The following is a 26,610-nucleotide window of genomic DNA, read 5'->3' on the forward strand; positions in this document are numbered from 1 at the left end:
TTCTTTTTCACAAAATCTGCCAACTGTACCTACTGCAGTAACAGCTAATCCTCGAAGCCCCTTGCTAACATTTGCAGATCACTCTACAGAAAAAAAAAAAAAAAAAACAGCTTTAGTGCTCCAAAATAGTTCTAGAATGTGAGTTAGGGACAAACTACGACCAACAAGAAAATGTTAATCAATATAATCAATGCAAAGTATTGTTAAGTATACAAAATGTGAACAATAAATTACAAACTGTTTCTAGAATAAGCCGTCACCACAGTTTATTGAGAAAATTAGTGATATCCCCCTATATCACAGGATATGACAAACAAACATACAGGAGAGTACACATGTCCAAATTCTATTTCAACTTTAACTGTAAGTGTCGTTTGAAACTGTTCATGAATTTATCAATCTCTTGTAACTGCAATTTATAATTAAACAGAACCCAGAGTAACTCGCAAGGGATAAAGGAAGGATGTTCACTGACACCAAACATACTTAATGATATCAAAAGAAATCAACCTCATCCAGTCATTCCTACAGATCAATGGGCGGGAAACATGTTACATTTTGCCTCTTTGGAAGATAACACTTCACAAAACATGCCCTCTTCCCATTTTTGTCATCCTCATAACAGAAGAAAGAGGGAACTGCTGCCACTAAGTCTGAACTAAAGTCAGGCTCAGTTCAAACGTGATGCCTCTATCTGGGTCAGAGCAACACTGTAAGCTCAGTCTCGGTTCTACGTGAGCTTGGACACAAAGAAGTCTACATTGAAACCACGTAAGACAACAAGCCTGGTTTGTTCAAATGAAGGGCAATTTGTCAATCAGAAGCCTAGGCTTGTTTGCAAATCTGCATTGTTTTGGCTAAACTCAAGCTGAAACTTGCATCCTCTGCCCCTGCTCTGCCAGTCCAATAAAGCTTGTGCTATTGGATTGGGCTGTAAACCTGCATGTAAATAGACATTCCCATTTGTCTAGTACTTAATACAAGCACATGAATTTGAATGGCATCTACATAGATCTGTATATCTCTAGATGATGTGGAAATGGTCAATTCTGATTCCTTGGAAACATGCATGTGGCAGTGTTAAATATTGCCTATAATTTTCTTTGCGTAGGGCCTACTACATTTAGATCCCTACAACTGCCACAGCTTGGAATACAGCAAACAGAATACTGGCTTGTAAATTCACGCTTCACCCTTTATGTGCATAGGTACTTGCCAAGCTCTTTATTAGCTTTCAGTGAATCCCCCAAACTTGACCTTGTTATTAGTGAGACAGCCCACTCAGGCATAACATTGCATCCAGTCCAATGGGCAAAGCCATTATGATACAAAAGGGATTTTCTAGGGGATTAGGACATCTCTACTCATTGGCACGTAAGTTTCAGGACATCTATGACAATAGGCCAGGAACAAGATCCAGAGGATGTGCCATCTATAGAATGTGCCCCAATAAAGCACAGTATGGGTTCAACAGCACCAAAGCCAATGCCAATGGGGTCTCTGATGTCTATAAACATATGGCATGAGCCTTGTCTTTCAATGCATACATGGATGCTACAAACCCTGAGAATTGCACCCTAAGCCATTTTATGAAAAAGTCCAGACTAGACCCAGACTCAACCCAGACCAGGAGGCAGAGTGAATGAGCTATTGCACTCTGCAGATGAATGCTCCTGAATAGCCAAACGGCCTAAGATCTATGCAGTTCACCTTTGTATGTTTATAAAAAAATGTGCTAACCTTTCTGCAAGTCATCCTTGCATCACCATGGAAACCAAACACAATTATGCACAGACATAAAATGGAGGAGTAGAAAATGTAATGCCCTAGCACCTTGTGGTAAAGTAAACTGATGAATAAAAGGTTGAGGTCACCACTGTCTGCCACAGTAGCTTCAGGATATGGAGTTGATGAATATACACACCAGAGCTGGGGAATACCAACAAAGACTGAAGATGAATCCTGCTTATTATTTGAATGTCTACGTCATTGCATTTCATCAGGTTACCCAATAAAGTTTATTTACTCCCTCTATGTGGTTTATCTATTTTTCTGGTCAGACATACTTTAGGCCCACTCACACAGTCACCAATATAAAATGTACTTATTTGGATCATTTGAATCACGACACAAAAGACCATTTTGTTGTATGTGGATATGATAATATGGTTGTTAGGAAGATTCAAATCATGATCTGCGCACCACTATAAGAATGACGTTTCTGAAATAGTCAGGCTTTTTTGTAAATAGTCACATTTATTTGCAGTATGAAGTGAAAAACTGTACTGTTTTTTTTAATATCCCGTAATGCAAGGTGCACTGGACAGTCAGGTCAAAGTTGGATAAAACTCTGAGACTCACCCACGTGCAGTTTTTGGCCTCGCTCAAACCAGTGCATTTTGAGTTATGATTTTTGTGTTGCTGTTAATGGGTAACCCTTTTTTACTTGCCTGTGCACACTGTGTAGGACATGTGAACCAGAGCACAAAAAAAAGAGCATGATCTGAATCGCGATTCAAATCATGCTTTTTCAATGTTCGTGAATGAGCCTTCTGTAAAAAAATTTGTAATGGGAAGATTAAAGATTTTTTTTAAAAAGCATGCAAGAAAAAGGACATACAGGGAACTATAATATCAATATCTGCCCATTGAGGGTACAGTATCACCAAAAAATGCCACAGGACTTACTTGATGGTGTTGCCATGTGTCCTGTCAATCTTCTTGTTGAGTTCGGCAATAACGCTGTGTAGTTCCGTAATCCGCTCCTCGTAACGCACCGCCTGCTGATCCAGACGGTCATCATTATCCTGCATCAACCGCGCCTTCTCCAACTAGACAGAACATTTGAAATCAGGAAATCAGTAAATTTGTCTGTATGTTAAAGATATTAGATTTTCTCTGAATGAAACATGTCAACCTGTATAATATGGATGTGTAACTATACTTTGTTTTGTTTTTATTAAAAAAAAAAAATCTTCCTTTCCACTCATTTCTCAATTACATGTAATACTTCACACTGCCAGCAGCTAATCTACAATGTACACAGTCAGGCCATAATCATACATTGCAGTGTGTGGGGACGACGATGTAAACACAATCCTGGGGGTCAAAAGATAGCATCTGCCACTCATCGCATATTTGCATGACTTCAGATCACCAGAGTGGAGATGTATCTGCATCCTTAGATGCTTGAAAATTCTCTTGCTTGTTTTTTCAAGTGATCAAGAGGCATATTGCCCTACCCCTACGGCACCCCAACCTGAAATGTACACTGACAAACACATGCACACACACACACACACACACACGTATATCTTGGAGTGCAAAATACTGGTAGTGCCATAAATTGAGGAGAGGTGCATTTCAGGAAAACTGACCGGTTTGCAATTACTGGAAATGTAATGAGGATGTATAGCGTACATGTATGGTGTACACAATGAAAATGGTAAGTCAATTACTGCATACATGTACACTTACATACAGCATGTATGTAACATACAGGCTTGTATGTGCACTAAAATGGTAAAAACTTACCATTACCACCCATTTTATGCAATTTCAAACTAATCCACTTTTACAGCATCAAAAACCTATTAAACACAAATGAAAATAAATACAGTTGACCCACCTCTCCTCAAAAATTGCTCTTCATCTGAAATTTACATCTTTTGACCTGATTTCTTCAACAAGTCAACTGCAGAAAGCTACTGATAATATGTGTAAACCCCACTAGAATGCTTTAAATTAACTTACTCTTCTTCCCATGATAAGATGTAATAATTGCATTCTGAAAAGTCACTCCCAAGAATGATTACTTTCACGTACACTTGTACATGAGGGACTGCAATACAATGCATGTATTGTAAATACCTTTGTCTTGGTTCAAATCACTACCAGGTACCTGTGTTTGTTTGAGTTTCAGAACCATAAATTTGTGAAATTTTATCCTGTCTGACAGTTGTGATACAGTGTATCTAACAAGATTTTTACTTCTGATATTAATGCAAGTGTGCTACTGTATGTACACTGTACAGTGTATGGAGGAAAAGAGAAACCAGACCTCCACCATTCCTTAAATGTTAAAAAAAAAAAAAAAACTCATTTTACAGAGTTACTATAAACTCAATCTACACAAATTGAGAAATCACTCCTAACAACCAACATAATATTCTCTTTTGACTTTGAAAATGTTCTCTTTTTAGTTTTAATAAATTTATCTGAGTCTGCTCACAAAAAGGAAGAATGAACTCAGCCAGTGCAAATCAGAGCATTTTGATATCTGAGAATTTCCAATTTACAGAAGATTTCCCCACAGAATTTCAACACAGGACATCTGTCTCTCCCTAAATTACCCTAGGTAGCAAGCCAAATGGGCTTTCCAACATCCGTAATTGAACATCATTAAATTAAGTACACCACATATTGGGAGGCAAATGGCAAATAAAGATGTTGAATATGCTTGACAGACTGTGGGAAAGCTTGATTGTTAAACTTTAGTCGTTTGCAAGGCAGCATTTCTGTCTAGACACTAAGCTACTTCACAGGTAATTGAGATAACCACTGCAATGCAAAAAGTATATCTTTCAGCCTTACATTCAAAGCTAGTTCTGCTTTTTCTTCTTAATTTTCTAGACTTTGAACAAACATTAAAGGCTGCAATGCAAGAGCTGTCTGTCGTCACCGACAAGCATTCCAAAATATGCCTACAATGTTGTCCCCTCTGCATTGAAATCCATCTGACTGTGCAAGTTCTGTATAAACACAAGTTTAAAGGAGTGGTGCACACATTGTGTTGTTAAGTAAAAAATCAGTAAAGGGTACAAATGTCCTTTTTGAGGGAGCTAACTGTATAAAAGAGAAGTGTACACAAGACATATTGTGTGCATCTTCCATAACCACTCGCACACATGTAAATCCCCAAATTCAAAGAAAATACATTGTAAGGATAAACACAGATCCATGCAAAGAAGAGTACTGTTACGATCATGTAATAATCATTGATGTAGGACCCATAGTTTACAATGTAAGTTTGTCAGAGCATGTAATGGTCATAAAAGAGACTGACTTTTTTTTTGCGCACCAAGACAAACTGCCATTCAAAGTTGTCATTGTACAAAACATTCTTTCAATTGTCCATCTCTTCATTCCAATTCCTATTTTGACCTCATTTCATTTAATAAAGGTAATGGAGTCAATTGTTCAATAGATATCCACCTCACTGTTCAGACATTGGCATTCCTCTTGAAACCCAAGTTCACATGAATGCCACACAAATTCTCTTCAAAAATTGTCTGAATATTAAAGCTATCGAGGGCTCAAAGAATTTGACACACACATGTACCCCCTGACCTCAACAAGACCAGAATTACTTCAACAAACCACTCTGTCAATATCTTATGTTTGTGGAAAAGTTGGCTGACTACTTTGGTCAAATACATTTCTTTTGGATATACATGTACATGTACTTAACAATATGACCCATGACTGACTTCAATTAAGGCCATCTTGCAAGATTGTTTATAAATACAAAATTTATAAATCCAGTTACCCCCCACCCCCTCCCCCCCCCCCCAAAAAAAAAAAAAAAAAAAAAATCAACACAGTACAGTTTTGTAAACAACCATTACACAGGTAATGGTACGATATTGCTAATGGACAGATTGACAAAATGAAAACATCAATGATTCAGGCATTATGTACAGAGCAGTAGAACAGAATTCCTAAAGTTACAGTACAACTTTCTATTCTTCTACAGAGGATTACAGACTATCAAGAAGGTCCCATTTGATAACAATGTATGAGTTACTGTACGTTGTACACGTAGGTTCATGAAAGATTTCCTTCATAAGTAGACCTTTATGTCATGTCTACAGATTTTAACTGGTAAATCATGGAGAAAATCACATCATACAAACAGCAATTCATTGCTACCACACTAACACTTCTCAACATTTACTCTAGTTTGCAGAGGTCCTCCTCCTGTAGTGATTGTATTTGGAGTGTAAATACACAAATATTCTACAAAGCAATAATTTGACATGAAAATGTTTTCTGGGAAACAAGCCTTGACAACAAATTTGCATTTCACAAACTCCACAATATATCAAATGAACCCACAGAAACTCACCTGGGCCTTAGTGACTCGCTTCTCAAAAGAATCTCTCTCTGTGGTCACCTTTTGGAGTCTGCCGCTGAGCTCGAGAATCTCCCCCTTTAATGATGCTAGTGCAGCCAGGTGGAGCTGCAGGGAAAGATTATGTGAAGCATGGGTGTGTCAAGACATTACAGTATCATTTGTAGGACCTTACTCTGATAAAAGGGGGACTGCATTGGAGAACACTATCCCTTTCCCAACCTAATCTACAAAATTTGAGATAACAGACAAAGGTACCTTTGTCCATGGAGTATTATGACAGTGACTGTTGAGTTGCATTTATTTTGTCTTGAGGGCCAGGGTAGGGTCCTACATATTGTACATGTTCATGCAATGGTATATGATGCATGTGCTGTAGTAGAAATTATTATTGTACATGTATACCATGTTTGACACATAAATGGCATTTTGATCTCCATCATCCAGTGGCAAGTTCAGGATGAGTGCATACCAATATTTTTTTTTCTTCACCATTGCCTTTCATTGATATATGTATAATGTTGCCAGAAGTTTGGCTTAAAATACAGTGTATGCTCAAAACTAATGCATTGCTAAGGTACCAGGTAGTCGAAGAATGATTTTTAAGAAACTGATCACTGATCACTGGAAGACATGGCCATCGTATTCTCCTTTTCAATCATTCTTCTTTTTGTTTATTCTGTACATGTACACGTGTATACTGCACTGTATTTACAATGTACATCATTGTTTTAGTCTAGTATTTGTGCCAATTTTGCCAGGCAACTGATATTCACAAAATTAGCAAAACACTAATATACTGCCACCCATGACAAAAATGCACTGCATTACTGTCTCCAAGTTTGGAATTTACTACCTTTGCTTATGGCAAAAGGATACTGAAATTAGATTTTATAATTTCTCATTCCGCCAATTGTTTTCTCGATTGCAACTTTAACCACTTGTGTTCATTGTCTCTCAGGTCCAATTTGCACCATACAAGTATTATGCTTGAGAAATGTAAAAAGTACAAATAAAAAATTTTGGTTGCGCACTGTACAATGCGCAGTACACTGTACATGCACTAGTACTGTACATTCATTGAGGCTGGCGGTGTCTGTTTTTACTCCAACAAACTATCTAAAAGTGCAATTCCACACCATGTTCAAGTTGGCTTTGATGAACAGAGTAAAATCAAAACTTGCCAGGTTTCATCACAGTCAAATAAATTTTCAACCACAAAAAACAAAAACAAAAAACATGGCAGTATGTACTGTGTTTCTTACTATTAACCAATGTGGGAGTTGCAAAATGATGAAATCATTATCTCTTCTAATTTGCAATGAATAGGTGTTTGCTCACGGACTGATAACACTGTTGTTTGCGGGGGGGGGGGGGGGGGGGGGATGTGACAGTGAATATTCCATGACTTTCTTATTCAAGGTCAGATTTTGATTAATCTCTTTCCGTATCATACATTTCAGAAAATACAGTACCTCAAAGACATTTGTAGGCCTATAAGAGCCCACTCGAGCATGGCATGAACTTCAAGTAAGCCAAGCATGTGAAACAATACAATGTATTTTTTTCTCAACAATCTCCTCAATACTACAGTATAAAAATCCTAGGATATTTTATTGACTGCAGCATTCACAAGCTTGTGAGCAATGGTATCCTTGTTGTCCCTTATTTCTATTCACTGAAAGGCAGAAACTGACACCATGGGACAGGCTTTTGTGTTTCTATTCAGAAGGCATCAATGACGATGGCCTGTAACAGTCGATCAATGTCATTAAATGACTGCCATACAATGTATTGTATGACTGATGACCTTTTACCCTGAAAGAATATAGCAAGCACCTTTCTCTTCATCATGACCCTGTAAGGAAAAAAAAATGGGATGGAAAGATCTCTTTTGACAAATGAAGACCTGGCTCATTTCAGTCATATTGCTGAACAACCTTCCATTCACAAGAGACCAACAATACCAAGTAAGTTCTATAATGCACAAAGTCAATATTACATTGTACCTGGTACAGTATTTGCTGGTGCACTATACAATGGTTACAATAATAAATCTGAATTGATTCTTTCACATTTTGATTAGCGATCTTAGCAGATTGATTGAAGTTGATGCTCCTGATAAAGCAGTGCATGCACACAAAAAGAAACTCTAACGAACCTTGATGTTCTTTTGCTATCCCACATTTCAACACACATACACTTTTGTACAGGTACATAAAAGTGATATCTCCTGAGCTACCATGGCTTGGTCATGCCACTACTCAATACATTCAGATGCAATGCAGACCAATGGTAAGAATAAACAGATATCATTGCATAATGTTTCAAAGCAATAATAAAAAAAAAAAAAATATGAACACACCTGAACTTAAAGGTCCCCCCATTACTTATTGACTTCTGCTGATGTGAATGCATTTTTAATCACAAATTCTGGAACTATTAGACCAAATGTGAAAAAAAGTCTTCCAACAATTTCATTTTTTTTTTTGCACCCAATAAGCTCTATCCCCATGAAAAACACATTAAAAAAAACTTTCATGCCTTTCATGATGACATCAACAGTAAAGTCAGCTGACATATTGACAAACATGACAATACCTAATATACAATGTAATGTCATGCACCTTACATTGTACCTTGACTGATGTACAAACTTCCAATAGCAAGACATACAATGTGTATACTATGTCTCATTAGAAATTTTACACCTCGGGTAGTACACTATGACAAGTTATTAGCAGGGAGGTGGAAGTTCTTTCTTCAACCTCCCTGACAAAAGTGTGTTGGTCACTGTGAGGTGGGAAATGTTCACAGATGCAGTATGGAGTATGGCAAGAAAAGGTGTGAAATTGTATATGAAATTACACAAAACATGTCTTATTATAAAACAGTACACTCGCACTATGGCAAGGTGCATACCGTTAGGCAGTGGTATGCTAAAATATTTCAGCTGACTTCACCTTTGATAACATGACAACTTACCGGTAGACAAGAAAGATTTTTGAGGGGTGGTGCTTATGATGAACAAACATACTGTAGGCCTAGTTGCTGCAGAAAAGTTGGTATTAGTGAAATAGTAATATGAGTATTTAAAATCTAATTGATATCATACATTTCAATCAAACTATCCCTGAATCTGTAATTTCTTAGTTTCTTTTGGGACAGCCACACACTGCCCTACCCTTGTTACAATTTTGTAGCTTTTAAAGCAAGGATGCACACACACACTGTATGTGGCAAGAGGCAGTATTTCAGATTTTTCCGTGGCTGTCCCAAAAGGAACTCAGATTGCCCTCTGGGAAAACAAGTTTTGTTTATGTAAATCATTGAATAGATTTCTTCAAAGTCAGTACACTACAGGGGTACATGTGTACTGTACAGTACCATTAGAATGTTATTACACAAAATAAGATTTTGGCAGCTAATAATCATGTTTTTCTTCTCTTTTCTTTAATAAGAAATATAGAATGATGTTCCCACTTTCTGAGATGCTGATGTGCATCTCCGTTTTCTGTAAGCTTGAACAAACTATCACAGCCTATCACAAATATGAATCTGGCTTGTGTGCTTGTTTTGAGAATTAGCATGGTCCTACAAAGAACTGAACCTGATGTGAGATGACATATAAAAAAGTATTAGAGTTGCTCAACTGAGTTAGAATTGACCAAGGACTGCAACTGTATGACATTACACTCAGGATATTTAGAAGTAAATGCCATCATGTCAATTACGCACATGCAATACATTGTATGAAAGACTCACATACTGAATACACTTGTTTGTGTGTATTTGATACTTGCTGTTACATTCTGCTAGGAAAAAATAAATAGATCAGGCACGATTGTAGAGGAAAAGTAAAGCTGAAATCTTCATAAAGAAACATTACCCTTGAATTTACCTTGAAGGCACACCCAGCGGCGTATCTAGGGAAAACGGCGCCCGGGGCAAGCGCGAAAATTGCGTCCCTAATTTCTGAAAAAGACTATTGTTCAACCCCAACCCGATCCCGGTAGGGACTTTAAGCAAAGTCCACATGATATGCTTTTCAAGCCCTTAAGAGGGGTCTTTTGAAAGTGATTTATAAATGTAATGAATTTTGATAAATTTTGGCGAGCGAGCGCAGCGAGCGAGCTGAAAATTTTTGTATTTCAGCTGACAAAACATGGAATTCTTGTCATTTTTTGCTTATCAAATCTTACAATTCTAATCAATAATAGTGACGGCCTTATAGATAACGATTTGTCTATACCAAGAAATTGAGTACTTTAAAAAAATATTCTAAATCGGGGGGGGGGGGGGGGGGGGGGGCATTTCATGAAGCATTTTGTCCGACAACTTGTCGGACAAATTTTGCTCTCTGCCAATCAGAAGCAAGGATTTCAGTTGCTTTTAACAGTTTGTCAGACGAGATATCTGACAAATTGCTTCATGAAATGCCCCCCATTATGTACGCGCGAGTGAGCCGAAATTTGTATATTTCCGCGTCATCATGACGTTTTGTTCTTATCTCCTTTTTGTTTTGATAAATTTTGGCGAGCGAGCGCAGCGAGCGAGCCGAAAATTTTTGTATTTCAGCTTACAAAACATGGAACTCTTGTCATTTTTTGCTTATCAAATCTTACAATTCTAATCAAGATATGGGCAATTCCGCGGTTAGTAACGTTACATTTGAACAAATTTAGATATTTCTTTTTACTACTAAATTTCCATTTATTCATTTCAAGTCAAAATTATGTCAAAAACAAGTTCATCCTTCCCAGGTTTATGATACAGAAAAGAATGAATACAATCCAAGAAATATTAGAATTGCTATGGCAACTTAAAGGGCTGGTTAGTAACGTTACGAAAAAAGGACATGACAAAAAAATCAATGTCTTGTAACAAAAAGTGTGCAAATATTCAAGTTACTTCAGAGAAAGTGTTGCATTAATTTCAATTATTGCATCATGGCACGTGTTCACGCAATTTTTTTTAGCAGTTCGACCGATAATTTCTTAGCTAGACCCCCAAAAGCATGGTTAGTAACGTTACAGTTAGTAACGTTACATTTGTCCGGAGTAATTCCGCAGGTCATTTCACCCTTTTGTGATTGACAAAAAGTCACATGACTTCTGGAATATTTAAATGTATTCATCTTTTACCCTTTAGCAAAACTTTGAGGAAAAAATTTCAAAGGAACCCACTGTAATTTGCATTTAAGTGAATTTCAGCATCCCCAGTCCCACATGTACATTTTAAATGATGGTTTTAGATCTCGCAAAATCAATGAATACGAAAAATAAAATCTACTGAATTTGAAAGACCTTAATGATTGGTGAACATCCATGGCATTAGTTGATACCTATATTAAAGAGTAAGATAAAGAGGCACATTTCTTTTATCCATGTCATGTCCACCTAACTGCGGAATTGCCCATATAGTGACGGCCTTATATATAACGATTTTTACCAACAAACTGAAGACTTGAAAAAATACTCTAAATTAGTACGAGTAAGTGAGCCTAAATTTGTTTATTTCCGCGTCATCATGACGTTTTGTTCTTATCTCCTTTTTGTTTTGATAAATTTTGGCGAGCGAGCGCAGCGAGCGAGCCGAAAATTTTTGTATTTCAGCTTACAAAACATGGAACCATTGTTATTTTTTTGCTTATCAAATCTTACAATTCTAATCAAGATATAGTGACGGCCTTATATATAACGATTTTTAAGGGGGTTTCACACCAAGCTTTGCGTAGAGTTGCGTAGTGTTGCGTAGCGACTACGCCGAAATCGGCTGCGTACTCATGAAAAATAATTGTATGATCCGCGCAGGATTTGCGTAGTCTCGGCGTAAGGTTACGTATGGCTGCGTAGGAAGCGCGTATCAACGTAGCGTATTCGGCGTGTAGCGGGCGTAGATTTGCGTACATAAACGTAGGTCGGGCGTACAGGCCGCGTAGACTTGCTTACAGTTGCGGGAAGTTGCGTACCGCGGGTGTATTCTCAAATTAATGTAACTGCAAAGCTACTTCAGCATATAGCCTTCTGCTTTTTATTCCACTAATTGCCTGCTGTTCAAACATGATGAGGTGGGGATGTTAAATCCACTGCTGGTACCTTCAGTTCTCCAGCATTTAGCTGTCCTAGAAACCGCATTACCATAAATACGAACGTTTTGCAAAAATGAGAAAGAAAAGAAATTAAGATGTTGCAAGAATCCGAATTAAGAAGTGTGTGGGCCAAATCTCGCATCCAGCGGCGACCAAGGGGCAATACGAACAACTGATGAAAATCACTGCATGCCGACAATGTTTCTTCATTTATTCAATTTCATGTGAATGAAGCCACAGGCGTTCAATAAACTCCTGACACGACATGCACCGAGAATTACACAGTAAGATACAAATTTCAGGAAATCTTTAGAACCTAGCTTCAAACTTGCAATAATCTTCACCTGATCGAGATGACCAGCAGCATTATCATGAATTAACTTCAGGTTCGTGGAGATACGTACAATACCCACCTGCCAGACATGGAACAACAGGCCACTGTACGTAGCGTGGCAACACAAGCAGAGCAGAAAATGAGCAAAGGAGTTACCTCATGGTGCCATGGGAAGATGAGATACCCATCATTTAGATCAGTGTGATTAAATGACACTTGCAATTGCAGTAACTTCCTCTACCTTATTGGGCATCCAACCACCAATAACATGAGGAGACAACATGCCTTTATACGGATTCTCACTGATGCTCCTCCAGAAATCTTTACTAGCTTGCCAACTTTGTCTCGTTGAGTTTTCACCCATGTCTGCGTGCGCTAGCCTGGTTGATCACTATACTGTAGCATACCTTCTACCCCAATCTCCATTTTTTGGTTTTTTGATGACTGATACAGCAGCTTCTTAGCCTCCTTTTTATAGTCTACACGGGCCTTATCATAGAGCATCGGGTGCTATTGAACCCATGCACTCCATTAGAACGTGTACCTTTTCTTGGTCAGTTAAAATAAGGCTGGAAGCACGTTCTGTTTCCTCTACTTGGGTGATTATATTAAAGGGAACTTCCCGCTGGAGCTTCATTGCCAGATTAGTTCAAACAGTGCTGGCAAATTGTCTGCATCTTGATTAGTGAGGTATGTAAAAATGAGCAGGAGAAGAACTCTCGCACCTACCACTGCAATTTGCTCTTCCTTTTCGGCCTTTTGCAGTCATTAGGCCTACAAAAGATATAATGAAGACTCGAAGAGCACTAGAAGATACATTCACCAGCCATTCAGAGTCCAGTGGGATGAATGATATCATGCACTTTTCAAACATGGATCACATTGGAATGCCAAATCTTCACCAATAATAATTGCCTACGCAGTTGTAAGCAACACTACGTAAATGTACGCCAGGTCTACGCAAGTCTACGCAAATGTCTACGTAACAGTACGCAACACTACGCCAAGTCATACGCGAGCCGAAAAAGTGCCTTCGTGTGAACACGGTTTGATCGCGTACTGTTGCGTATATATGGCGCATAGTTGCGTAGGGTTGCGTACACTTGCGTAAAACCTGCGTATCAGTTCTCTACGCGGAGGGTACGCGAAAAAATTAAACATGTTTAATTTTTTGCGTACATCTCGCGTACGTATTTTGCGTCCCTGGGCGTACTCTTCCGTAGAGTTGCGTACTCACAGCATACAGATGCGTAGTGTTGCGTAGTCACTACGCAACACTACGCAACTCTACGCAACAGTACGTAAAGCTCGGTGTGAAACCCCCTTTACCAACAAACTGAAGACTTGAAAAAATACTCTAAATTAGTACGAGTGAGTGAGCCGAAATTTGTATATTTCCGCGTCATCATGACGTTTTGTTCTTATCTCCTTTTTGTTTTGATAAATTTTGGCGAGCGAGCGCAGCGAGCGAGCCGAAAAATTTTGTATTTCAGCTTACAAAACATGGAACCATTGTTATATTTTGCTTATCAAATCTTACAATTCTAATCAAGATATAGTAACGGCCTTATAGATAACGATTTTTACCAACAAACTGAGGACTTGAAGAAATACTCTATATCAGTACGAGCGATTGAGACGAAATTTGTATATTTCCACGTCATCATTACGTTTTGTTCTTATCTTGCTTGATTTTTTTGGCGCCCCCCCCGTATTTTCGAAACCATTGGCGCCTTCTTTTGATCCAATTCAGAACGAAAGAAATTGCAGCCGCTGCTCCGTGAAACATTTTGCCTGCTAAACATAAAATGACATGTGTGAACACAATAGACATTGTCATTTTGTCCGCGCCATCATCCCATTTTGTTCTCACCTTCTTCTTCTATATAAACTTTAGAGAGTGAGCGCAGCGAGCGAGCCGAAAATTGTTGTATTTCAGCTTACATAACATGGAATTCTTGTGTGAACGCAATAAACATTGTCATTTTGTCCGAGTCATCATTATGTTTTGTTTCTATCTTTTTTTGATTTGGTTTTCTGCCCCCCCCCCCCCCCCCACACACACCATTCTTCCTCCCCCTTCCGATGAGTTGTTTCTTCTTCTTCTACTACTTCTTCTTTTCTCTTTTTTCCTTTTTTCTTCCTTTTTTCTTTTTTCTTTCTTCTTCTTTTTTTTGCGCCCCCAAGGAGTGGCGCCCGGGGCACATGCCCCCCTTGCCCCCCCCCCCCCCCCCCTAGATACGCCACTGGGCACACCTCGCAACTACAGTCGTGGTAGTACATTACTGTAACTGTTACAACATACAAACTGTATGACAAGTTGATATACAATTACAAAGATCTCCTGTACACCTTATACATGTATATTGTATCTGTTGGGTAAATGGAATTGTGGATCTCTACACATGGAAAAATCATGCAATATGAATCAATGTCACTATTTGAGCCAGAATGGCTGTTCTGGTGGGGTCCACATTATTCTGGGTCATTACCTCATTAGGATGAATCTGCCGTGAATCCATTCTGTTCACTCCTTGCATGCTCATGTTGATGACTGTGCAGCGGTTGTGTAAGAAGCGATGTGAATAAAAGCCCAGCTGAACTGCCGAGATGTATTGACAAGTTGTCAATAGTTTGGGCCCAGTTTTGTTGTTCCTTGCATGAATTTTTCAATTAATATCACCACACTAGATGTACACAGACGCTTGGCTGAACGTTTATCAACAGACATGCTGGAGCGTTTGAGCATGTGCAGTATGCCATGGTTCTCTGCTGATTTTCTGCTGCATGGTCGAAGCCAAGTACATGTACAGTGTACGTCGTGTGTATATTAAGTTTGCATGTCTTTTAACTACCGTGGTACTGACAATAATCCACAGTTATCATTTCATCACATTTCTAAATCATGCAAACTTAGAACCAACTACCGGCAGGGAAAATAGTCAGATGTTCAGTAGCACTCATCACTTGACATCAGGTCAGTTGGCCGACAAACAGGCTCACTGCTAAAGACATATGTAGTACCACTGACAGTGTCACATGTCAAAGTTCATCCACCACCGCACCAGCAACTAACAAAATCAACTTCAGTACAAAGTTACGGACATCCTCCATCCGTCTTTACAGGCACCAATACACTAATATTTCCTGGGTACAGAATTCTATTATCAGTATATACCATTTCTTCCCCCAAGGGCCCAAGGCCAGTTACAGCTTGTCAATGAATGCCGTTTAATATTCCCACATCACATTGCACCTGATTTAAGATAGGAGCGAGGTGCCACACTGGCTCTCCTCAGATCCCGATGGCGATGTAAGATGAAATGTTGTGGACAATACTTCCACTAAGTTTTGCTCATGTTATAAATATTAGTACGCTAAAAGGAAGCAGTAGCTGCCTATGGACAAAATGCTGAAAATAATCCTCATTACACATGGACAACCGTGGAAATGAATCCAAGTATCCAAAGAGAATATGCCTTTATTATAGAGGTTCTCTCCCTTCATGAGATGTGCATGCTTCTACACGTCACTGGACACTGGCAATGCGCCGCTGGCCGCTGCTGCGCTGCGGCAGCACAGCGTCGCGTCGTGTAATAACGTAGACGGTCCAACTAACATTGAAACAGCTGTACGTTCTGGAACGATGTCACCAACATTACCAATAGTCAATACCAGTAGAATGTCCACAATGGGTCATCATAGTTACTGAAGGCCTGTCGGCAGGCAAAGAGCTGTAAACCTCTGGGTACTTTTCCTGGCTCTCTTGAGATACACATACATCCCAAAAAAGTCTTCAGAAAGTGAAAATCTGAAGATAGCTTTACTACTGAATAGAGTCGTGATAAATACAAACACGATCACTGCACCACACACACACACGGAATCAGCAGGGCGCCGCGCAGGATCAAGGACGGTACCACGGCTGGCTGGCTACATACATGCTGCATGTACCATGTGTACACACTACTAGTGCAGTGCTATTGCTGGCCGCCGTTATGTTGAACCATAGCCATCCATGCCTAGCCAGCGAGCTCACAGTCGAGTCACGCATAAACAATACACACATACCTTCCGTTGATCGAGCACTGCTCTGGTACGTAGCAAAGTGATGGCGCTAGACTGGGTTTTATGAGCATAATGTTTATTCAGACGTGCTGCTTGCAAGCCGTACCCTTGGCCCAATGCCTCAGGCTGTGGTGCCACGACTGAGGCGGCGGCAGGCAAAAGTCCTAACCTCACGGGGTCTGTCTGTCACAATTCAGCTTGCTCGAGTTTCTTTGTTCAGAATTAACTTTTTTTGCTTCTATTCCACAGCCTTCTAGCTGTTACAGGGTGTCGGTGAAAGCCACATGATGACTTTTCCCCCTCGCTAGAGCTGTCCTAGGATCCTTAGAGAATGCCTCTCATGTGCACAGATTAATACTAGTAATAGAAGAGTATCTATAATCATTATAATGAGAGATAGAGGCTTGGGGTATATATAAGATAAATATTGGTGACGCGATGATTCCGATATATATAAGTTTTCATTTTTAATGGAAGGAGGAGAATTGATAATATGGTGATCAACAAAATTTGGTGATAATTCACATGATGTGTCTCATAATTCAATGGTTGAATAAGACTGCATTTCAGATCACGAAGATGCCAACTGTCACGACGCACATTGCATACATATTCCAAATAATACTTTCTTTACAGTCAGATGTCTATACCAGTGGCGTATCTAGGGAAAACGGCGCCCGGGGCGCGTGTTTTTTTTAGACGGCACAGATTGGGGAAACTAAAAATCTATCGGGGACCCTATCCCTAAACCTAACCCTAATCCTAATCCTAACCCTAACCATCAAACCCTAACCCTAACCCTAACCCTAACCCTAACCCCAACCCTAACCCTAACCCTAACCCTAACCATAACCAAAAACCCTAACCCAACGTTTTTCCCATAGGTTTAACACGCGCCATGCCCCAATCTGTGCCGTCTTAAAAAAAAACGCGCCCGGGGCAAGCGCGCAAATTGCGCCCCTAATTTCTGAAAAGGACTAGTGTTCAACCCCAACCCGATCCCGGTAGGGACTTTAAGCAAAGTCCACATGATATGCTTTTCAAGCCCTTAAAAGGGGTCTTTTGAGGGTGATTTAAATGAAATGAATTTTGATAAATTTTGGCGAGCGAGCGCAGCGAGCGAGCCGAAAATTTTTGTATTTCAGCTGACAAAACATGGAATTCTTGTCATTTTTTGCTTATCAAATCTTACAATAACTAATCAAGATAGTGACGGCATTATAGATAACGATTTATCTATACCAAGAAACTGAGTACTTTAAAAAATATTCTAAATCAGGGGGGCATTTCATGAAGCATTTTGTCCGACAACTTGTCGGACAAAATTTGCTTTCAGCCAATCAGAAGCAAGGATTTCAGTAGCTTTTAACAGTTTGTCAGACGAGATATCTGACAAATTGCTTCATGAAATGCCCCCCATTATGTACGCGCGAGTGAGCCGAAATTTGTACATTTCTGCGTCATCATCACGTTTTGTTCTTATCTCCTTTTTGTTTTGATAAATTTTGGCGAGCGAGCGCAGCGAGCGAGCCGAAAATTTTTGTTTTTCAGCTTATAAAACATGGAACTCTTGTCAGTTTTTGCTTATCAAATCTTACAATTCTAATCAAGATATAGTGACGGCCTTATAGATAACGTTTTTTTACCAACAAACTGAAGACTTGAAAAAATACTCTAAATTAGTACGAGCGAGTGAGCCGAAATTTGTATATTTCCGCGTCATCATCACGTTTTGTTCTTATCTCCTTTTTGTGTTGATAAATTTTGGCGAGCGAGCGCAGCGAGCGAGCCGAAAATTTTTGTATTTCAGCTTACAAAACATGGAACTCTTGTCAGTTTTTTGCTTATCAAATCTTACAATTCTAATCAAGATATACAGTAGTGACGGCCTTATAGATAACGATTTTTACCAACAAACTGAAGACTTGAAAAAATACTCTAAATTAGTACGAGCGAGTGAGCCGAAATTTGTATATTTCCGCGTCATCATCACGTTTTGTTCTTATCTCCTTTTTGTTTTGATAAATTTTGGCGAGCGAGCGCAGCGAGCGAGTCGAAAACTTTTGTATTTCAGCTTACAAAACATGGAACTCTTGTCATTTTTTGCTTATCAAATCTTACAATTCTAATCAAGATATAGTGACGGGATTGTAGATAACGATTTTTGCCAACAAACTGAGGACTTGAAGAAATACTCTAAATTAGTACGAGCGATTGAGCCGAAATTTGTTATTTCCACGTCATCATTACGTTTTGTTCTTACCTGTTTGATTTTTTTTGGCGCCTCCCCCCCCCCCCGTATTTTCGAAACCGTTGGCGCCTTCTTTTGAATCAATTGGCGATCGCTTCAGAACGAAAGAAATTGCAGCCGCTGCTCCGTGAAACATTTTGCCTGCTAAACATAAAATGACATGTGTGAACACAATAGACATTGTCATTTTGTCCGCGCCATCATCACATTTTGTTCTCACCTTCTTCTATGTAAAATTTAGAGAGCGAGCGCAGCGAGCGAGCCGAAAATTGTTGTATTTCAGCTTACATAACATGGAATTCTTGTGTGAACACAATAAACATTGTCATTTTGTCCGAGTCATCATTATGTTTTGTTTTTATCTTTTTTTGATTTGGTTTTCTGCCCCCCCCTCCCACCATTCTTCCTCCCCCCCCCCCCCTTTCCGGTGAGTTGTTTCTTCTTCTTCTTCTTCTTCTTCTTCTTTTTTTCTTTTTTTCCCCTTTTTTCTTCCTTTTTTCTTTTTTTTTCTTCTTCTTTTTCTTCTTCTTTTTTTTTGCGCCCCCAAGGAGTGGCGCCCGGGGCACGTGCCCCCCTTGCCCCCCCCCCCCTAGATACGCCACTGGTCTATACTGTGCTTCTTCATATTTTGTCTTAATCCAGTTACAGATTATGGAGAAAACATACATACATCAGATGCATACAGACATACAGTCATACATACAGTACATACATACAGTAAAATCATACATTGATACGTCAGATGCATTGTTACTCCAAACACCCTTGAGTAAAACATGGATGGGGTGATCGTGCTTTCTCCGTTCTGTTTAATAGACCAAAATTGTGGAATCGGTTACCTATTCAAGTTAAGGCAACTGTCATCGACAGAAGCTAGATTCAAATCCAAACTTAAAAACGATCTGTTCCTCTCACACTGAGTACTAGTCCATAATGTTCGGAACAATTGTATTCTTTATCTGGTATGTGTTTGTTTATTGTTGCCATTTTCTTCTCTGTTGTCATGTTTGAATATGAGTATAGGCCTATACGTATATATCTATCTTTCCATCTTTTTTTTGAAGCGCCATGAGCACCGAAAGGTGGACCTGTGCGCTATACAAGCAGCCACTATGATGATGATGATGATGATGATGATGATGATGATGATTATCATTATCATTATTATTATTACAACGTTCTATTCAAATGCTTTGTTGATGGAATTCTTTGCTTCCTCATCATGGGGTTAAAAAGCTTGTATAATCACATCAGGGGCGGATCCAGGGAGGACCGCAACCGGCGCACGCCCCCCTTTATTTTTTGTTGAAACAAAAGAAAAAAAAAATGGGGGAGGGGTGCATGCGCCCCCCCCCCTTTAATTTTGTAAACGCGCCCCCTCTTTACAGAATTCCTGGATCCGCCCCTGGTGTCGTGTAGCTTCAACAAAAATCTCATCTCAGCCTGAAGTAGAGATAGGATCCTCTATAAGTTTGCGATAACAGTCTTGCAAAGTTTAACAAGTATTATGGACTCGTGTGGGAGCATCGATTTTTGACATTTTCCCCTTCGTTCTTATAAGAATCAATTAGTTCTGGTTCATCCAGGTAAATCCGAATAATTCCTCGAAGACTGATTCCGAACAATTACGATTTAAATAAAAAATCACATTTTCTTTGTTATTTAGCAGGTTCAATCGCAAATATCTCAAATTTACAAGAATGGAGATGACTCGCTTTGCAATCGAACCCCGGGATCAACGCTAAAGATACCCAAAAGTAAAATAGAAAATGATTGACCTTAGCTTTCATCTCATCATTAATCTGTTGTAAATATGGATGAGTATTCGCAGCAGTTGCTCAGTGCTACGTACACACTCTACATATTTTTGTTGTTGTTGTAAAAATCAAATTTGTATCATGAATCACACATAATGATGCTAACTGATAGGACTGTGGCACTTTGTTTATTACCGAAACACTATAATGAAGTGATGTATGGGCCCTATTTGATATAAATGCGAAACAATGTCATATTCTTTATAGATACTCATCTGACATGCAATAAGATTATGTTATCATTGATTATTCTTGACTGTTTTCTCCCTTTACTCAGAACATGGGAATTGGTTCGCTGAATCTTGAAAGTTGAGAACTGTTTTACAGGCAGTTGATTACTGGTCAGAAAATCTTTTTATTGTTATGATAGCATTATACCCCGTTTACATAAGGCGAATGAATAAGTGAATTAGACAAACAAACAAATCAAAATCTAATAAATACATGGAAAAATCGATCAATCAATCAATCAATGAATAAATGCAAAGTTAACCGGCTAATGAAAAATGAATGAATGAATGAATGAATGAATAAATGAATAAATAAATAGATGAATAAATGAATAAATAAATAAATAAATAAATAAATAAATAAATAAATAAATAAATAAATGAAACAAGGTACTTCAATGGAAGCCAGTGGCGTAACGGGGGGGGGGGGGGGCACGTGCGCCCCCCCCCCCCATCCGCTGGTTTAAAAAACAAAACTTACGAAAATGGTAATTCAAGGGGACAGCTCGTTATTCCGAAGGTTCGTTATTCCGAAGGCTCTTTATTCCTAAGATTCGTTATACCGAAGATTCATTATTCCGAATTTCATTTTCGGATTAACCAATCTTCGGAATAACGAACCTTCGGAATAACTTCACACATTTTCGGATTAACGAACCTCTATAGTATAGGGAATTTGCGTGTTTCGGATTAACGACCCTTCGGAATAACGAACCTTCGGAATGACGAACCTTCGGAATAACGAACAGCACCCATTCAAGGGTTAGTAAACTGCTTTTGAAATCGACATGAAAGGGTGATCAAGAAATAAGATATTTTTCTATGATTTATTTAACCATAATTAAAGAGGTTTATATAGTGTGAAACATTGTTCAAAAAGCCCGGAGCCGACAAAAGATTGTGATTCAGCGTGATTCCTGATTGGCAATTATAAGAAGGATGTGCGCAGTGTACTCAGAACTCAGAGAGAGTCGCTGCAAATGTTGGGCAATGTGATGTAGAATGTACACCTTTGTACCTTTTATACGCTTCGTTATATCAAAGCTAGATCATTGATTTTACAGATAGTCTATATTAAAATGCCTTGCATTGCCAATAATAAGACTTGACCTGGGCTATTTCCTAACTTTTCCATGTATATAAAACACACACACACAAACACAAACAATCATTAGGGGATGCTCTGAAGTGTAGATTTGGACATCTTTCGCCCGCTTGGTCACTTCGACACCCCCTCGCTGGTCATACCTCCCCAAATCATGGTAATGAACCGACATCCTTGACTACGGAGTAAAACAGCTGGCGGATAAGAGGGGGGATCGTGCAGGGCGCACCGGGTACGGGCCCCCTCCCCTTAAAGGGATCGTACAGTTTTGGTTGAAACCTAATTTCAGGTTTCTAACATTTTTTGATGAGATAATGAGAAACCTCTTATGAAATATGAAAGAGCATGTAATCATAAGGAATTCAACGTCTATTTGATGAAAATTGGTTTTGAAATGGCTGAGATATCTAAAAAAGAGCGATTCAAATAAAGTGTGGTACCCACACTTTATTACGCTCGCTTTGTTTTACTTTGTTTTTGGATGTTTCAGTCATTCCAAACCCGAATTTTATCAAATAAACTTTGAATTCCTCTTAAAATGGTATGCTCCGTACTATATCATAAGTGTTTTCTTGGTATCTCGCAAAAAGTTAAAAGCCCAATTCTCATCTCCACCAATACTGTACCATCCCTTTAATTTCCAAAGCGAAAAAAATATACACACAAAAAAAAATCTGAGTCAAATGACTCATTTGCGTGAGTCTTCAGTTTGTCCGTGTGGTGACACACTTTTTCCAATTATTGAGTCTTTTCACTCACGCTTACTGAGTCACTTTGACTCATAGTCAAACAGCTGAGTCAAATGACTCATTTGCGTGAGTCTTCAGTTTGTCCGTGTGGTGACACACTTGCTTGCCAAATATTGAGTCTTTTTACTCAGTAAAGTCACTAAATGAGTCAAGTGACTCAGTATGCCGAGTCAAGCGACTCACTGTGCGAGAATCGAAACGCAAAATGATTGAAACGTCTCTTGTTCAGCATGCTGATCCAGTCACTGACCCTACGCATGCAGCTGCACGACCGTAGACGGAGTATATAGGGCTTTTTACACTTGTGTTTCTTAACCCCGGACTTTCTCTGACCCAGGACTATCGTTAGTCCCGTACCAATTTTTTCAGCTTTTTACACTGGCCAATTAGTCCCGTACTATCTCTTGTCCGGGGCTAAGGAGAAAACTGACCTTTTTACACTCGTATTTCTTAGCCCCGGACTTTCCAAACCACATGAATATTCATAATTACGCTGTGTACTGTACACGTACACGCACGCACCGGCAGCACTTGATTGCCTCGTTTCTGATTGGTCAGTGAGGGTCGGACTTCGTCTCCGTCGCTTAGCCCAGGATTATTTTTTCGTTCTGTTTACACTCACTTGCTTGGCACCGCAATTGCGGTGCTAGCACCGCAATTGCGGTGCCAATTTTGCAGGTGCCAATTTTGCAGGGCCAGATAGTACCGTACTATCGGTGGGGCTAGCCCACTTTGGCAAAAACGAGTGTAAACAGAAAGTGGGCTAAGGATAGTCCCGTACCAACGGTGGGGCTAAGGCCCCCCCTTAGCCCCACCGATAGTCCGGGGCTAAGCAAAAATTTACAAGTGTAAAAAGCCCTTAGGAATCAGATCCTATATCTTGTGGTAGCCTATAATCCTACTCGTAACTAGCTATTCCTAACCTACTCTTAACTTATTCCTAACACCTAACTACACATCACGAGACAATGCTTCTAATATATACCCATGTCGTAAAATCGTATTTATGTATGTGGTTACTGTTTTGAAATAAATTACATTTTCTATCCATTTATTCAACACTTCTCTTCTGATAACAGAGCTGAATATTTCATAAATCATATGAAATTATAAATATTTAAAAATTATGCAATTTACCATCCGCAACAAAATCAGAAATTTCAGAAAATATTTTCTGAAAAATAGTTAATTCTTTTGCTTGAAGTTATGATCGATTATAATCGTCTCACTGGACTCACATGTCACATAAAATGAGTCCGTTGACTCATTTATAACAGTTACTGAGTCAAATAGAGATGATGCAATATGAGTCATCGATTTCGTGGCTCATTATTGTAATTCGGTGTGCGTCATTTTACTCGTTAGATTCGGTAAAACGAGTCTTTTTACTCAGAAGAACTTAAAAGGTGTGTCACAACAGCAATGACTCATTAGATTTGACCTATTAGTCAACCGACTCGGGTAATTTTTTGTGTGTAGCTACAAACGGCAGTTTTTGGACTGTTAGTGTCAAAGTTTTCAAGCTCGCTCACTTGCATTTAATCGTCATGCCGTTCTCCTGATGTTGCTGCCAGTAATTACCAGCAGTTGCGCCCGGTGGGCCCCCCTCCCCCTTAATTTCCAAAGCGAAAAAATATAGCTACAAACGGCAGTTTTTGGACAGTAAAATGTCAAAATTTTCAAGCTCGCTCGCTCCGCTCTCTCGCATTTAATCGTTATGCCATTCTCCTGAGGTTACTGCCAGTAATTGCCAGCAGTTGGGCCCGGTGCACACCCCCCCCCCCTAATTTCCAAAGCGAAAAAATAAAGCTACATTAAAACGGCAGTTTGATGGCCTGTAGTCAATATTTTCAAGCTCGCTCGCTTCGCTCGTTCGCATTTAATAGTTATGCCATTCTCCTGATGTTGCTGCCAGTAATTGGCAGCAGTTGCTTGCTTGTTTGTTTGTTTGTTAATTTCCATCTGAGAAGATGGCTGGATAGCCTATATTCAGCTACTCTCAGCTGGTCTTCCATGCAATGGGGGCCAGTTGGATGTGAGGTGGGACCACTTCACCGGGTTTAACCGACCCTACTCTTTGCGATGAATGAATGAAGCGGGATCTTTTACGTGCATGAGTTGTTAATCTCATATACACGGGACCTCCATTTTATGTCCTATTCGAGGGACAGAGTGTTTTGCCTCTTGCATTATAGAGGGGGCGGTATGCTTACACACAACATTGCTCAGTCCAGACTCGGGTTCGAACCTTCTGTGGTTCGAACCCGGGCCGCGTGAGGCGTAAGGCTGCGTTCATATAGAAGTATTCGGTATTCGGTATTCGGTATTCGCTATTCGCTATTCGGTATTCGCTATTCGCTATTCGGGCACCGAGTACACCACCACCCGCACCGTCAACTAACCATCCCATGCAGTGAGGATTTCTTCCTCCTACATCCCAGCAAATCTTATTAACAATTTCTAAACTGCATTAAAATGTCAGTCTACATGCTTATTTTTGCTAAAGGGCAAATCCAGACCAAAATTGTTATTGTTTCATAAACGAGAGACGGTTATACGCTGCGAGAAAATCGAACAAGCTCGATTCCCACTTTGCTATACTTTTCGCAGCTATTCGTACTTTCGAATAGTGCCCTCTTATGTGAACCGGTGTGAGGAAAGCCTATCGTTCGATTCAAGCTATTCGCGTGCCCTCGAAAAACGAGCCCGAATACCCGAATAATATACTTCTATGTGAACGCAGCCTGAGGCAGACGCGCTACCGACTGGGCCAACTCACCGGAAGCGGAATTCATCATCAATCAATCAATCAATCAATCAATCAATCAATCAATCAATCAATCAATCAATCAATCAATCATTTATTTAATGAGCGCAGAAACTATGTTTATATAATTCTATACTGCATTCCTATTTCACATTCCTCGAGTAAAACAATATTTCCATTCCATTTTCCAGAATTATTCAGGGTTACAGAATCTACCAAAAGTATGCATGAAATCGTACGATGACCAACATAAATAAAACAAAATTCCCTACCGTGGGAGGGGGAACACCCCCTCCCCCCACCCCCCCCCCCCCCCCCCCCCCCGCTCGCTACGCTCCATCGCTTTGCGCCCCCCTTTACGGAAATCCTGGATCCGCCCCGGACTATTTATACGTACAGTATACAGGGTAAAAGGAAGAGTCCTATAATCATTCGTGGCAATGTTGCTCAATGATCGACTGCGCTGTGGAATGTATCACATTCCGTCATGGAGTAGTCCCCAATAAGTTTGCAGACTGACAGCGCACGCGCACACACACATACACACGCACGCACGCACAAGCATACACTGACCTTCAAAATTACTTTTCAGCGAGGTGCCCCCCCCCCCCCCCAATGTCTTGACCCACGGTATGCGCCACAGATGGAAGCTCATGATGACTTGGTTTGGGGGACCAGGGGGAATTTCATGAAGCATTTTGTCCAACAAAGTTGTCAGACGAATTTGCTCTCAGCCAGTCAGATGCAAGGATTTCAGTAGCTTGTAACAGTTTGTCAGAAAATATCCGAGCAAACTGCTTCATGAAATGCCCCCCCCCCCCCGAATCTTTGTCTGCCATAAAGTAGTTTATTACGTCAGTAGTCTGTGAACAAGGCAATTAAGGCAAAGCAAGGAAATGACTTCACTGGAACTGGAAAGTAATTTGCTGTGTCAGATACCAGATGTCTTTATTCAAAATTTCCATCATATTCTGTTTTTATATTCTTCTTTAAAAAGTAGGGTGTTTTTATTGTTAGAATTGTAATTTCCTCGCACTCCGAAATTGGTCGAAAGAATAATTCGCA

The 26,610-nt window shown here is 39.6% G+C and overlaps 1 protein-coding gene across 1 annotated transcript in view; it reads right to left on the reverse strand.

The window, feature by feature from the left end:
• The window catches only part of LOC139709324 (colorectal mutant cancer protein-like), a 53,133-nt gene extending 37,889 nt beyond the window's left edge, over positions 1-15,244 (reverse strand). The window contains exons 1-3 of the mRNA XM_071621279.1: positions 15,051-15,244; positions 6,128-6,241; positions 2,689-2,831 (exon numbers count right to left, since the gene is read on the reverse strand). Coding sequence (XP_071477380.1) covers positions 2,689-2,831; positions 6,128-6,241; positions 15,051-15,104 — 311 coding nt within the window. The 5' untranslated portion in view covers positions 15,105-15,244. The remainder of the gene's footprint in view (positions 1-2,688; positions 2,832-6,127; positions 6,242-15,050) is intronic.
• Between the last annotated feature and the right edge of the window lie 11,366 nt (positions 15,245-26,610).

The sequence above is a fragment of the Diadema antillarum genome, unplaced genomic scaffold, assembly GCF_040938485.1.
Source record: "Diadema antillarum isolate AM-2024a unplaced genomic scaffold, OU_Dant_1.0 seq00001426_RagTag, whole genome shotgun sequence".
Classification (NCBI taxonomy): Eukaryota; Metazoa; Echinodermata; class Echinoidea; order Diadematoida; family Diadematidae; genus Diadema; species Diadema antillarum.